This window comes from Cololabis saira, chromosome 2, assembly GCF_033807715.1.
Source record: "Cololabis saira isolate AMF1-May2022 chromosome 2, fColSai1.1, whole genome shotgun sequence".
NCBI classification, from domain to species: Eukaryota; Metazoa; Chordata; class Actinopteri; order Beloniformes; family Belonidae; genus Cololabis; species Cololabis saira.
The window spans coordinates 22629572-22643971 of NC_084588.1; the positions used below are offsets into that span (position 1 = coordinate 22629572).

Consider the following 14400-nt stretch of genomic DNA (forward strand, 5'->3'; position numbering starts at 1 on the left):
TGCTGATGTCATGAAGGTGTAGCATATAGCAAACTGGGGAAACAAATCTCAGAAAACATCATGAGCTCATTACAAGAAAAACTATATAACATCTGTTTAAAAAAATGTGTGGCTAAACGCCAAGCAAAGGAGTTTTTACTTCCTAGTACTGAGTGATAGCAAATGTAGGCTATTGTGCAGCTGCGTGTAAAGATAAAGATACAGAGAAGCTGGATAAATCTACTTTTAGCTTCGTCTGTGATGTGACTGTAACTTCCAAATCTGAACAGTTCATTTAATTAGATATTTATACCAGCAAGCAACCTCAAACAGAGTGTCAACAAAAAGGTTGTTTTTTTTATCTTTCCTTTTCACTTCGACTGAGAGGAAGGGAAATACTTAAAGTCAGGGGGTATAAGTGGAGAACAGAGGGTAGATAATGGTTTACTCTTCTGCTTATTGATGAAGATGTTCCACAAACAAAGAAAATAAAAAAATATATTCCATGGTGCCAGAAAACTGTTCCTGGAAGACGAAGTATAAGAAACTCATCAGGATCCTTTACGTCTAATCTGTGCATTGTGACCTTAGGAGATTTCCAGCTTATAGGTTTTGAAAGAGTACAGTATTAAGGTAGATTTGAGCACACGTGTTGAGCAGAGATGGTGGGGCATCTTGCTAAAGTACCAAGGGCAAGACACTGAACCCCCCCCATGTCCCTGATGCCCTCAAGCCTCAATGGTGTGTATTCGTAGAGAAAGGGCTCTTAAACTCCATGTACACTGTACATTATAGCCTACAACAACAATATCTGCAGTGTTTGTGTGAATAAGTCAACGCGATGCCCTGTTTGAACTGTTTAATGTAATTAAAAAGACTTTAAGTCCTAAGCTCAAAACTGACTGGTTAAGACAAAAAAAAGCCAAACCTCAGTTCGCATGAACCCCTTTAAACACAAATGCTGTATAAGAACGTACCCTGTGCAAGTGCTTAGGAGCCATTCATATAATTTGTCTGACAGACGTCATTGAGCATTCCAACATTTAAATCTCACAAATCTGATCGTTACATCCAGGTCAGTTTTTTCCAGATGCTCCATAGCTTCTTTCAGCTTCTTTCCTTTCAGCAAATCTCTGTTTTTGCCTTTAGAAATAAAAAGTTAGATGTGCATTTGAGTAAGTGAGTCAGTGATTGTAAACACAACTGGCCAACTTTTTGGGGGGTGTTGTTTTTTTGTAATAAAATATTTGAACATGTAACCTTAAATGGCTGCATGTGACGTTTTTTTTCGCTCCTACTGTGTGTGTGTGTGTGTGTGTGTGTATATTAGTGTGTGTTTATTAGTGTGTGTGTGTGTATTAGTGTGTGTATATTAGTGTGTGTGTGTGTGTGTATATGTATTAGTGTGTGTGTGTGTGTGTGTGTGTGTGTGTGTGTGTGTGTGTGTAGTAGTGTGTGTGTGTGTGTGTGTGTGTGTGTGTGTGTGTGTGTGTGTGTGTGTGTGTGTGTGTGTGTGTGTGTGTGTGTGTGTGTGTGTGTGTGTGTTTGTCTCGTGATATAACTTTGTTTCCGCACGTTGCACTGCAACCATTTTGCACCGGCAGAGAAGACTCGGATGTTTTTAGGGGGGGGGCCCACACATGAATCCAGCACATGTCCCTGCCTTCCCGGGCAGGGATCGTCCAATCCCCGTCCACGGAGGTTGTACTCGCCGCTATTTAAAAGCGTCCCCGTCCGTCTCAGTTTACACGTGCACAAGGAAGATGAAATTGTGAGTCTTCTCTCTGCGCTCATAGATTGTTGCAGAAAAGACCTGATCGCACACTTCTCTTACCTGGGGAAAACATAGAAGAGTACTTTAGACTGCGATGGCAAGCCTGAGTTTCCTGACCAGCTCCTGGGGGAAGGGGCTGCAGGCCGGTCTGCTGAGCGGCCAGCGCTTCTACGTGCTGCGCTCCCTGCACAAGTCAGCGACCAACGAGGCTCTGCAGATCCCCGCCACCGAGGACGAGACCTTGTCCCACACAATCATCCCGCCGGCAGATGTCGTCGACAAGAGCAGGCTCAAGTCCCTGAAGGAGATGCCGGGGCCCAGCACCGTTTCCAACTTGGTCGAGTTCTTTCTTCGAGACGGCTTCGGTAGAATCCATGAAATTCAGGTATTCACATTTTTTTTTTCTTTCTTCATTCATATCCCTCTGTGCTTCACAGATAAAGCTCCACATTTGGGTTTCCATTAATGGTAAATAGTCACCGTTTTCTTCACATATATGCGTAATGGCACAGAATGTTGCGTAAAGACGCACCAGAAGTGCCAACTCTCCCCTCCAAGGATGGGTTTTGCAACAGACAGGAAATATGAAACGTATTTAATTCATTATATATATCATTTAATCTTACCAGAGAGCGCCTTGGTTATAGACTTTGTACTCGAAGATTTAACGTCTTCAAATTTTCCTAATTTTAAACTTTCAGTCAACGCGATAACACCTTTTCTTCCACCTCTCACGAGCAAAAGTAATTTCTTTTCCGGCTAATTCTTTTCAATTAAGTTCATTTTTGGTACTAAAACATGAGCGCTTACATTTATCCTTGATCGAAGCCACTCCTATTTGATGCAAGACTTGTATCTCAGTGCTCAGAGAGCATCTTCATTTGTTCAGTGTGTCTTGCATTTTTTTAGAAATAACAATTGGCACCCACTTTACGGACTCTATGAAATTTTTAAAATCACATGTATGGCATGACTTTTACTGATGACAAACACAAAAACATATATTTGGCTTTGTTCACCAACATTATGACCAGTTACACATTCAATGCCCCCTTTCACATAGAAGACTAATTGATTGCAAAGTCTTTCTGTAACATTATTATTATTTTTATTATAACTGTAAATGCTGTGCTACAGCTGTAACTATATTATTTTGAAATTGTTAAATTCAAAATATAAGGTGTTTTTGATTATAGCAAACTTTTGCCACTGCTGGAAGAAGCTTTTATAGCAAAGTCAAGAAATGTGCAATTTCACTGTACTTTTAAAGTCTTTTTCTGATTTATAGATGGAGCACAGGAAGAAGTATGGAAAAATCTTCAAGTCTCGCTTTGGACCCCAGCTGGTTGTCTCGGTCGCTGATCGTGACATGGTGGCTGAGGTATTGCGGGCCGAAGGCGTGGCCCCACAGAGAGCAAACATGGAATCCTGGAAAGAGTACCGGGACATGAGAGGGCATGCCACCGGTCTCATCTCGGCGTAAGTCATCGTTGATCACTGTATCCTAACAATGTCATGTCATGTTTAGGCTTGATGGTATAATCGCTTTATCTTCACAGTATGTCATTACATGACAGAGTGATTGGATTGGAACGGACTGAATTGGATTGCTTTGGCTTATCTCCAATGTTCTCATAGGGTCTTGTTTGTTTCACAACAAACACAGATTTAATCAGAAAACCTGTAAAAGAGCTCCGATAACGACCTTGCAGAATTGAAACGCATACAGTCATAAGAAATTGACCTGGAGCTTACGGAAACCCTACACATCAGACACGTGATTTCAAGTTCGTGGCCCTTTCTCAATATGCGTAGGCCTTGTGATGGAACTGTTGCCCTTAAGCTTCAGTAGACACTGTTTTGCATCACTTATATGTTTGCCCTATCTGTAGTTCTGGCTGTTGCAATACAACAATATGTCAATATATAATATAATATATTATATATATATATATATATATATATATTACACGTCGTGATCAATAGAAGCGCCAACCATCTCTAAGGCATTGAGGCCCATACTGAACTAAGATTACTTGTTGTTCCTCAACTTACAGATAGAGGTTGTAAAATCAAGTCAATCTCCATTGACTCCCATGTTAAAATCTCCAACCGTTTTACATTTACAATCTGATTTAATAAATAAAAAAAAAAAAACACACACACAACATTTTGGTCCCAATTGTTTTTCACACGCATGTCAACTCTGAGGGTGGTGATTTTTTTTTTTTTTTTTTTTTTTTTTTTCTTCTTCAACATGTTAAAAGCTAAACGCCACTGTAAATGTCTGTTGGCAGCTCTTTAGATATTTCGGCTGAAGGAGTTGGGAGCGAAACTAACTTTGACCGACATAGCAGTGGGTGTGCTCTCGTTTCTCGCTTGCTGAGCAACATGGGTGCACGAAGAAAAACTGGCTTCAAAACCAGTCTTCGCAAACAAATGGGTCACCTGGCCAAATGCTTTGTCCATTGTTTCATACAGTGTATGGATCAATATAATGCTTGTCTTGTGTGGCTTAGCACAATCCACATAAGTATATTAGATGGTTTCAGAAATACGTCAAACAGCCTTCATTGCCAATAAACATGATCTTTATAATGCTGCTCTCGTTTGTGGCTCCACACACAGCACAGGTCACGTAAGTATATTACAGACTTGCCCTGCTTTACTAAAGTATTCATTATCCCAGATGGCAAGGGAGCAAAAGACTGGAGATTACGCTACTTAATTGGCCTTTACCCTTCTTGCGACTAATCTCATACTAAATCCAGTGTCAGAAGTCTGTGCATATACTTGTCTGACCAACATAAATAATAAATAATTTTTTTTTTTTTTTTGTTTTTAAGACCTTGTCTGTTAAGATTGTCTGTTAAGATTGTAGTTGTCCTTTTTTTGCATATGAGGTCAGTGTGGGCATGAAAGGCCAACTTGTCATGCAAGAGGGTGTTTGAGTATTTGTATCAGCTCTGCCTACAGTCTTACAGTGAAATGGCTGGAGGGTTATGGTGGAAGCCAGCTTCACCTTTTTTATTTTGGAGACAATGAGTTTTTTTGAATTTTAGACTTACAAAAGATGTCCAACACTTGGCCAAAACACAATATCTGCCGAAGGAGACTCAGAATCATTGTTATTTATTTTTAACAAAGTATAAAATGTTTTGAGAAAAGAGAAATGTTTTGTAAACTGTGTGTATAAGACAGTGCTGGATTCATCATTATTGGTGACAGTAGTGAATACATAGATGAATGTATTTTACAATATACACTATTAGTTCACAGAACAATGTGCACTGATGCAGACAGGCTACCCTTTGAACATTGAAAGTAAATCAAATGGTATATTTAAATTGTTTAAAATAATACCGCTATAGCAATATGCCCCCAACTTATTGTATAGTTCAGGATGAATATGCATGAACAGGGTCATGGAGGCGTGTGGGGTTTTTATTTTGTTTGGTTATTATTGTAGTTCAACAGTCTGATAGCTTTGGGGATAAAACTATTACAGTACCCGGCTCCTGAGGTTATCATATATCTCCTGCCAAATTCCAGCAGAGACAACTGTCCATCATGGGGGTGGGTGGGGTCATTGATGCCTTTTGCTTGTGTCAGACGCCATATGTTTCCTTTGTTCCGGATGGAGAGAATTCCCAATAATCTTTTCCACAGTTCTCACCACTCTTTGCAGGGTCCTGTCTTCCGTCATGCAGGGGGCGGGGGTGCTAGTTTGCTCACCAGGTGCCAGGGGTATAATTGTGTTTAATGCTAAGCTTAAATTAACAAACAGCATACGCAGATGAATGTTCTTCCCCCGAGTGTTGTTGGCTCAGGTATTGAAATGGCATAGGTGGTGGAGTGTTTAGGAGTTTTATGAACACGGGACACCACAGAGGAAATGCTAAAATGTCACTTTTTCTGTTTTGCAGTGAGGGAGAAGACTGGCTCAAGATGCGGAGTGTGCTTAGACAACTGGTCATGCGCCCCCGTGATGTAGCGTTCTTCTCTGATGATGTAAACTATGTCGTGGATGACCTGGTCAAGAGGGTGCGAGGTTTGCGTGCAGAACAGCCTGATGGAAAGACTGTCCTCAATGTGAATGATCTGTTCTTCAAATATGCCATGGAAGGTTAGTCGTGATGTTTCTGAGGTTTGTTAAAGAATGACATGGTGACAATATCGCGGGGGGGAGAAAAACGTCAATGAAGCACTTCTTACTTCCCATCTGTTCAAAGCAAGAGATTCCAACGCTTTCTCTCCTTTTGTTTTCTCAGCTGTGGCTGCTATTTTGTATGAATGTAGACTGGGATGTTTAGAAAAGGAAGTTCCTCAAGAAACTCAAGACTACATTCATGCTCTGCACCTCATGTTCAGCTCCTTCAAGACAACCATGTATGCTGGTGCAATCCCCAAGTGGCTCCGGCCCGTTTTTCCCAAACCATGGGAGGAATTCTGTCACTCCTGGGATGGTCTATTCAAATTCAGTAAGTGATTTACAACAAATGGTAGATGGTCATGAGGCGTGCGTAGAAACACTTTGCACTTTTTACAGCTGTAGGCTGTAGGAGGTGTTTGCATGCTCTAATTAGAGTACTTTAACAATAGAAGATTATTCCAGAAATTCAATACTTCCAACAAGAAAGTGGCAGAGACTCACAATAAATCCTTTAAAAATAAAAAATAACCTTTAAAGTTTTCCTGTTTTATCTGCGTTACCATAAAGGTTAAAGAAAAATAGTGGCTTTTGAAAGATAAAGTATTTTATCCTTTTTCTAAAAGTATTGCATCCTATGTTTTCCTGAGCTCAATGAGCGATTTATAAAGGCGCTTAAGATGTCCAAACAAAAGATGTCTTTTTGGAATTTAAATTTTTTTCTAAATACAGATATCAGTAAAATTTAAGTCGAGTGAAGTCAATCTGATTAGTAGCCTGACATCAATGGAAAATGATGATTTGCATATAAATCTCCCCACACTGTGGTTGTAGGAGTATGAGGTTCCTTTCTTAAACAGTCTCTTTTCTATTCATTTTTATTTATTTTAAAAATGTCTTTCATCTATTTCTCTTCCCCCATCTTTTACCTTTTTCTAATACCAGGTATCGATCATGTTGATAAGAGGTTCTCCCAGATCAAAGCTCAGACGGAGCGGGGAGAGAATGTGAAGGGTGGACTCCTCACGCACATGCTTGTTACAAGGGAGATGAACCTGGAGGAGATTTATGCCAACGTTACAGAGATGCTCCTGGCTGGGGTTGACACGGTGTGTTTTTGTCTTTTTTGTGTATTTATGCGGAAGTTTGCACGTACTCATGCATTTCTGTGCCTCCGTCTGCATGTCGGTGTTGAGTTTCTGGCGCCACATCTGAGCCTGTGTAGCTGTGCCAGCGTCAGGTCACAGCAATGAATTAGGAGGTTACACAGTACCCCACTGACAAACTTGTTCTCACTCTGATCCAGTTTCTCCTCATTTGTCTCTTGTCTGTTTGATCTACAAAGGGGGTCTTTTGTTCGAATTTTTTTCTTTTTTTCTTATGCGAGACATCTGTCTGTATGTTTACACATTAGAACTTAGTTAAGACTCACATATTTGTTTTGAGGAATAGTAATAATTGCAGATTTAAATTATGTACCTATAAATGGAAACTAGTAAAGGAGCAGGGAGACTGGTGAACAACAAAAGTTTTTTTTTTTTTTTTTTTTTTTTTTTAGTTTCGCTGTAACACATCAAACATGTGACTCACTCAGAGGGAGTGCAAATTAAAGATGTTTACAGTAAGTGCTCAGCAAATTCCGTTTTTGAGATCTTGATTGTCCAACATGTTCATAGCGGTGGCTTAATTTGTTTTGGGTACTGTCAGATTAATGAAAATGGTGGGGGAAGAGTCTTGCATTCAGCTTGGGAGCCACAGGATAAAAGGGTGTGTGTTTTTGTTAAATCCCCCCCTTTCCTGACAGGGGGTAGACTTTGCCATTACCTGACCCTGTGGTGTAATTGCCTTTACTCTGCGCGCACAGGAGCTGTCAGGACATGTTAGCCGCAGCTAGATTTATAGTACAGACTTGGGCCAAAGTGAGATAATGGGGGGGTTGGGAAGCTGGGAATTGGCAAAATGAGAAGAGGGGTGGGGGTGTGGGCTGGGTGTCTGGGTCTTGAGGGGAGTTCTAGGCTTTTTATTAGCGGGTTTGGGTGAGCTTTTATCACATGATCCCCCTCTGGCACTGACTGAGGCCAGAGTCGGTGCCAACTGGGTTTTTTTTTTAGGCGTAAGAAGGCTGCATGGGGATAGCGTAAAGGAGTTCAAACAAGGACGATGCAGCAGTGAAATGGATGTTGTGACAGACAAATAAGACTGCTATTTTTTTATATCTATGGTAATCCATTTAAAGACCTTGTTCTTGCCTCTGAGGTCCTTTACGTTTGGCATGTATACTCAAACAAGGCTGTCCCTCTGATATCTGTGCGTCACAAGGGGAAAAGTGAGGGGGCTGGATGAAAAGATAGGCCAGGGAAAGGGAAAGGAGTAAGTTATGGTGTGGGGGCAGGATGAGGCTGGGACAGTGCACTCAGTCAACTTTGGAGCAGATGTGGAAATCATTTTCATATCTATCTGGTCATCTCCATTCAAATGCAAATGTCATTGAAATGTGAATCACGCAAAGGGAGCTGGGAGAGATAAGTAAATGCAAAACGTTTAGTTCTGTCTGAGGAAAGGGAAGCACCAGAATGCTGGGGAGTGTTTGCAGAAAGATCATGTGATGTTGAAAGGTTTTGTCATGTAATTTCCACTCATGATTAAATAAGGCTATTTTAAGTGTTCTAATTTAGTTTGACAGAATCTCCTTTACTGTAATGCTAATTGGTGTGACACAAAGGAGTTCATTAATTCAAGGCACAGATGGATGAGGATGGTGAGTGATGTAATATGAAGGCTAAAGGGTGACAGTGTAGCTACTGAAGTGTGTGTGTGATTAGCTTTTCTCCTTCTTAGCCCCCTTCTTGCGGAATATTTCAGAAATCTTATATCTGCTAAGTTAGACCTGTTGGACAAGCCTCAAGATAGGAAAAATGGCAACATTTCTTTCCAAGATGAAACAGATGAGCAAATTTAAGATTTTTCTTTTTGGATTTTCTTTTTGTTCCAGACATCCTTTACCCTGTCTTGGGCCAGCTATCTGTTAGCACGACACCCTCACATACAGCAGCAAATCTACACTGAAGTCACAGAAACACTGGAGCCGGGAGCAGTCCCCACAGCCAACGATGTCCCTCGTCTGCCTCTTATCAGAGGACTCGTCAAAGAGACACTCAGGTATGTACTGCATACATGTTCAAACTGACTTTTTTATTTTTATTTTTTTCCCTCACTCGCATTGTTATAACAACTCATCTGGAACATCCTACATTAGTGTTTCATTCTTTCCATTATGTTTACATGAATATCTTCCTTTTCTTAGTCTTCCATCCTCTCGTTATCTTAGAATAAGTGTTTTTGAAAAGCTGAGCACACTGTATAGTTCTGTTGAATAAGACAGTCTTTGTGTGTCCCACCCTGGGATCAGGCTTTTTCCGGTTCTCCCAGGCAACGGACGGATTACCCAGGATGACTTGGTGGTCGGTGGATATTTCATCCCCAAAGGGGTAAGTCGGAAAGAGGCCCTTCAAGTGTGTATGTGCTGAACGCAGACGTTTCTATGAAAGGCAGCTGAAAACAATTCACTGACACCAGATGTTATGTGATCCTGCATTACTTCATCCATCTTTCAACTCCTCTTTGTATATGAATGCATGTACAAGAATCCAGCTGTTTCCATTATGCAACTTAGTTTTTTTTTTTGTTTTTTTTTCCTCTCAAAGACTCAGTTAGCCCTGTGTCACTACTCCACATCTATGGATGAAGAGAATTTTGCAGATGCCCCAGATTTCCAACCTCATCGCTGGGTACGGAAAGACACCTCAGATCGTGTGGACAACTTTGGCTCGATTCCCTTTGGCTACGGGATAAGGAGCTGCATTGGCAGGAGAATAGCAGAGCTGGAGCTGCATCTTGCTCTCGCACGGGTAAGGGATTGATCCACTCTTACCAAACACTCGTATTAATAACAAAATAGTCTTGGAATGTGTCTTTTAAAAAGTATTACTCATTTCCTAAATGTGAATGACTGAACGAGTGTAATACTGTACATGTTTTCTCAGCACACGAGACTGTTACTTTTTATTACACAGATCCAACTTCACATTACAAACTTTTGTTGCCTCAATAAACAGAATACCAAACATATCCTTTTTGGCCACATGGTCTTTCAATACTATGTCATAATGTCTAGACATTAAGGTTTACATAAACGCATAGGTTTGAGTAGGAAGTATAGAAATTCCAGTTTCCCTTAACCTCTCCACAACATCCTGAGAACCCTCACAGCTTATCTCACACTCCACTTCTCCTAAAACATCCAGCTCTCAGAATTCCTGTGTTCTTGAATTTGTTAACATAAGTGGGCAGACAATTTGGCTTCTGTATTAGGAAATGTGACGCGTATTGTGTGTTTTTTGCTCCTTCCGCAGCTCATTCAGAAGTTTCGCATTGAAGTGTCTCCTCTCACCGCTGATGTCAAGGCCAAAACTCATGGCCTTCTCTGTCCTGCTGATTCCATCAACCTGCAGTTCGTCGACAGGGAAAACTAAACACAGCCTTTCTCCAAACATTCTACTGTGCTGAATGTTTTCTCAATGTGCTGATTCCATTATTGAGAGTGCTTAAATACACTGCTTTTAGTACACCTTCCAGTGTTTCATTTTAGATGCCAAGCTGAGGTTTTACTCAGACAAGAAATCTGTCTTATCTGTTTGTTAAGAAGTCACAAAAACTGTATATAATGAAAGCTGTAAACACTATTTTGAATCTATACTATTTTAACTTTGAGGTTTCTCTTTTAGTTTACTGTTACCTCTTGCATACATCTAATACCTCTTGTATCCTCTTACCACACATTACTCTCTCTATTTATATATATACCGGTGTGTGTGTTTATATATATAATGTGTAACACATACTGCATTCATACATTATCCTCGTTTCAAAAGTCAATATGCAGAATATTGCATGGCAGTTGTGAATGTAGTGAAAATTAACTACCAGCATCTGGGCTCTCAGAAGCTTTTAATCAGTGAAAAACCACTGATTGTCTCTACTCCAAACCAAAATATCTTTGCAGGTCAATTTTCTATGGCACAGAAAACTTTTTGTCCTTCAGATTCAGGATGAGGCATTGCAATACTTTCATCACTGTACGTTATATGCATAACATACTAAATACAGGTCTTTTCTGCATCTGAGTCAAAAAACCACAACTAAACAATTATTTTAATGCAACTTGATATTGTAGTACTTTTATTTTTTTTTAATTAAATTAAGCATCAGTTTGATCATTGTGTCAGATAGACATGAGTTATAATCATCAAATTGCTCAAAGTAAAATATCTGAACTAATTAAACGTGTATCTTTTTCACTTGTTTTTTCACATGTACTGTATGAATTTGGATGATAGAATGAATGTGTTTTGTATTTTTGGTTTTCATATTGCTTGTGGAAAATGATTCTACCAATGTACTGGTTACATTATGGTTTATTTTCAAATGGCAAATGCCTGTCAATGAACAGTTGGTAGCAAAGAAAAAGACATGTTGTTTGAAGGATCAGTGGTTGAAGTGAAGGAAGATGGAACACTTTTTTTTTTATAAGATTTTGTATCTACACTTTTTATCTGTACCCTTTTCTCTGTAGTTTCAGTGAAACTGAAAACAATAAACATGATTTAATTATATTGCATTTTTGTATTATGACTATGGAGGTCTGACTTGCTATTTAATATCTTACTAAAGGCACACTGCCAAAACTGCTTGGGGCATTTTCTTCTGTGTTACAGTTTGACCCACAACAACCTTCAGAAGGTTTAAGGGGAAAAACCCAGGGTGTATCATCAAAATGTCAATGCTTACTTAATCATGCAAAGCCAACAAGAAAGCTTTGATTGTTGGTGGACTTTGCCTCACATTCCCATCTCCTTGATGTCAATGTAGCTGTGAAAGAGCTTAAGTCTACTTGCTCAACAAAATGTGTTATAAGCGCTACAAATCCAGAATAATGACAGAAAACAACTGTTAGGGAAATATTAGTTGTTGTGGGTAGATTAGAATCTGTAACAGACGAGAGCTAAAAACAACCAGACTCTTTTAATTCCATAAATATAAAATTAATCTCGGAGATGTGGAAAAAAACCAGACTCAAACTTAAAAATAACCACAAACAGAACACCTACAGAAATGCAAAATGACTGCAAAGAGACAATGAAACTTTACAAAAAAATGTAAAGCAAGACTGAAAATATATGTAATGACCCGATATACCAAACAATGTGAAATGAGGGGATGTAATGTGACTTCAAAGTGGTGACAACTGGTATAAAAATGAAACATACCTGGGACTCATGGAAACCATGAGCCATATTTAGGTTTTACCTAAATCTCAATCTCCATTTAAATGACAAAATCCAGCATTAGACTTCTAAATATTAAGGTCAATATATAACCAAAATTACCAAGCATATATTACATATAAATAACAGCAATACAATCAACCAGAAAGTAAGGTGATAAACAGTAAAAACAAAAAGGACAAAAGAAGTGCAAAATCAGAGAATTAATGTGGAATTAAAGTAGTTAAACTTTCATTAACACATAAGACTTGTTTAGTTTGTATATGTTTTAATGACTTTTTGAACGGACAACCAGTTTGGTTTTAAAAGCAAGCTTGGGACAGATCAGTGTGTATATGCATTAAAAGAAATTATTAGTAAATACTGACGGCAGAATTCCACCATGTTTATGTGCTACCTAGATGCGTCAAAAGCGTTTGATAGGGTATACCATGGTAAACTGTTTTCCAAACTTCAAGAGCATGGTGTCTCATTTACCTGATAAGGATCCAGCAGTTCTGGTACACACAACAGACCATGCAAGTCAGATGAGGGCAGTAGTATATCTGCACCTTTTCATGTAACTAATGGGGTGAGACAGGGTTGCATTTTGGCATTTTGTCACCAGTCCTCTTCAATATTTACATGGATAATCTTTCCATGAAGCTTAGTCAGTGCAAGACCAGATGTATGATAGGTGATAGTCTTATTAATCATCTCATATATGCGGATGACCTGGTCATCATGTCTCCATACAGTGCTGGGCTACAGCAACTGCTTAAAGTGTGCTCTAGCTATGGACATTGTCTATGACATTGTGTTTAACCTTAAGAAAAGTGTTATTCTTATTGTTAAAGCTAAGGAGGATCAGAAACAAAAGTTTCCCCCATTCTTACTGTCTGACAACACCTTACATGTTGTTAAGAGAGTACGGTATTTGGGTCACATCATAAATGAGGATCTTTGTTATGATGATGTGTCAGTGCTGTAAGCTCTATGCTCAGGCCGTAGATTCCATATGTGCACAGCTAAGATAAGATAAGATAAGATAAGATAAGATAATCCTTTAATAGTCCCACAGAGGGGAAATTTGCAGTTTACAGCAGCAAAGGGGATAGTGCAAAAACAAGAGGCATCAATAGAAATAGTAATAACAACACACTATAAACAGTAAACTGGTATATACAATAATTATAATAATAAGAAAAATAAATAATAAGAAATACTGGTATATAAAAAATAACAGACGGATATTTACAGATGGGTATACATATTGCACGTTGCAGTGAATGATATTGCACATTATTTTCCAGTATGTACATTTATTGTCAGGTTGTTGTGTATGTGGTCTACTGTGAGCAGTGCTGGTTGTGTAGTCTCACAGCTGCAGGGAGGAAGGACCTTCTGGAGCGCTCCTTCACACACCTAGGGTGAAGGAGCCTGTCGCTGAAAGAGCTCTCCAGCGCTCTGAAGGTCCTTCATGGGGTGGGAGTCCTTCTCCATCATCCATGACAGCTTAGCCATCATCCTCCTCTCACCCACCACCTGCACTGTGTCCAGAGAGCAACCCACGACAGAGCCGGCCCTTTTGATGTTTTTGTCCAGCCTCCTTCTGTCTGCAGCTGTGATGTTGCTGCCCCAGCAGACCACTCCGTAAAAAATGGCTGATGCCACCACAGTGTCATAAAAGGTTTTCAGGAGTGTTTCCTGCACACCAAAAGCCCTCAGTCTCCTGAGCAGATAGAGTCTGCTCTGACCTTTTTTGTGGAGTGCAGAGGTATTAGTAGTCCAGTCCAGTTTATTGTTGAGGTGAACACCCAGGTACTTATAAGATGTCACCATCTCAATGTCCTTTCCCTGGATGTTCACCGGTGTCGGGGGGGATTTATTACACCTGTGGAAATCCACCACCGCTGATGTTAAGGTAAATCTATTCAGAGCCTATTGTACACCTCTTTACACAGCTCACCTTTAGTGTAATTATACCACCAAAGCCAAGCTAAAGAAGGTGCAGGTAGCATATAATGATGCGTTCAGGATCCCCCTTAAGCTTCCAAGATGGACAAGTGCAAGCACTTTATTTGTTAATTGTTATGTCTCCACCTTCCATGCTGTGCTGAGGAATCTTATGTTTAAATTTATGTGTCGACTCCTTGAGTCAGAAAATTGTCTAA

The 14400-nt window shown here is 39.7% G+C and overlaps 1 protein-coding gene across 1 annotated transcript; it reads left to right on the forward strand.

Annotated features, from left to right (window-relative positions):
• The first annotated feature begins 1714 nt into the window (after window positions 1-1714).
• Window positions 1715-11580, forward strand: LOC133460588 (cytochrome P450 27C1). Its single transcript, XM_061741237.1, has 9 exons — window positions 1715-2138; window positions 3042-3232; window positions 5680-5879; window positions 6025-6234; window positions 6849-7012; window positions 8896-9062; window positions 9313-9391; window positions 9608-9811; window positions 10316-11580. Exons 1-9 carry the CDS (start codon window positions 1848-1850, stop codon window positions 10433-10435), a joined length of 1626 nt encoding a protein of 541 aa, XP_061597221.1. The 5' UTR covers window positions 1715-1847; the 3' UTR covers window positions 10436-11580.
• Window positions 11581-14400: the final 2820 nt, after the last annotated feature.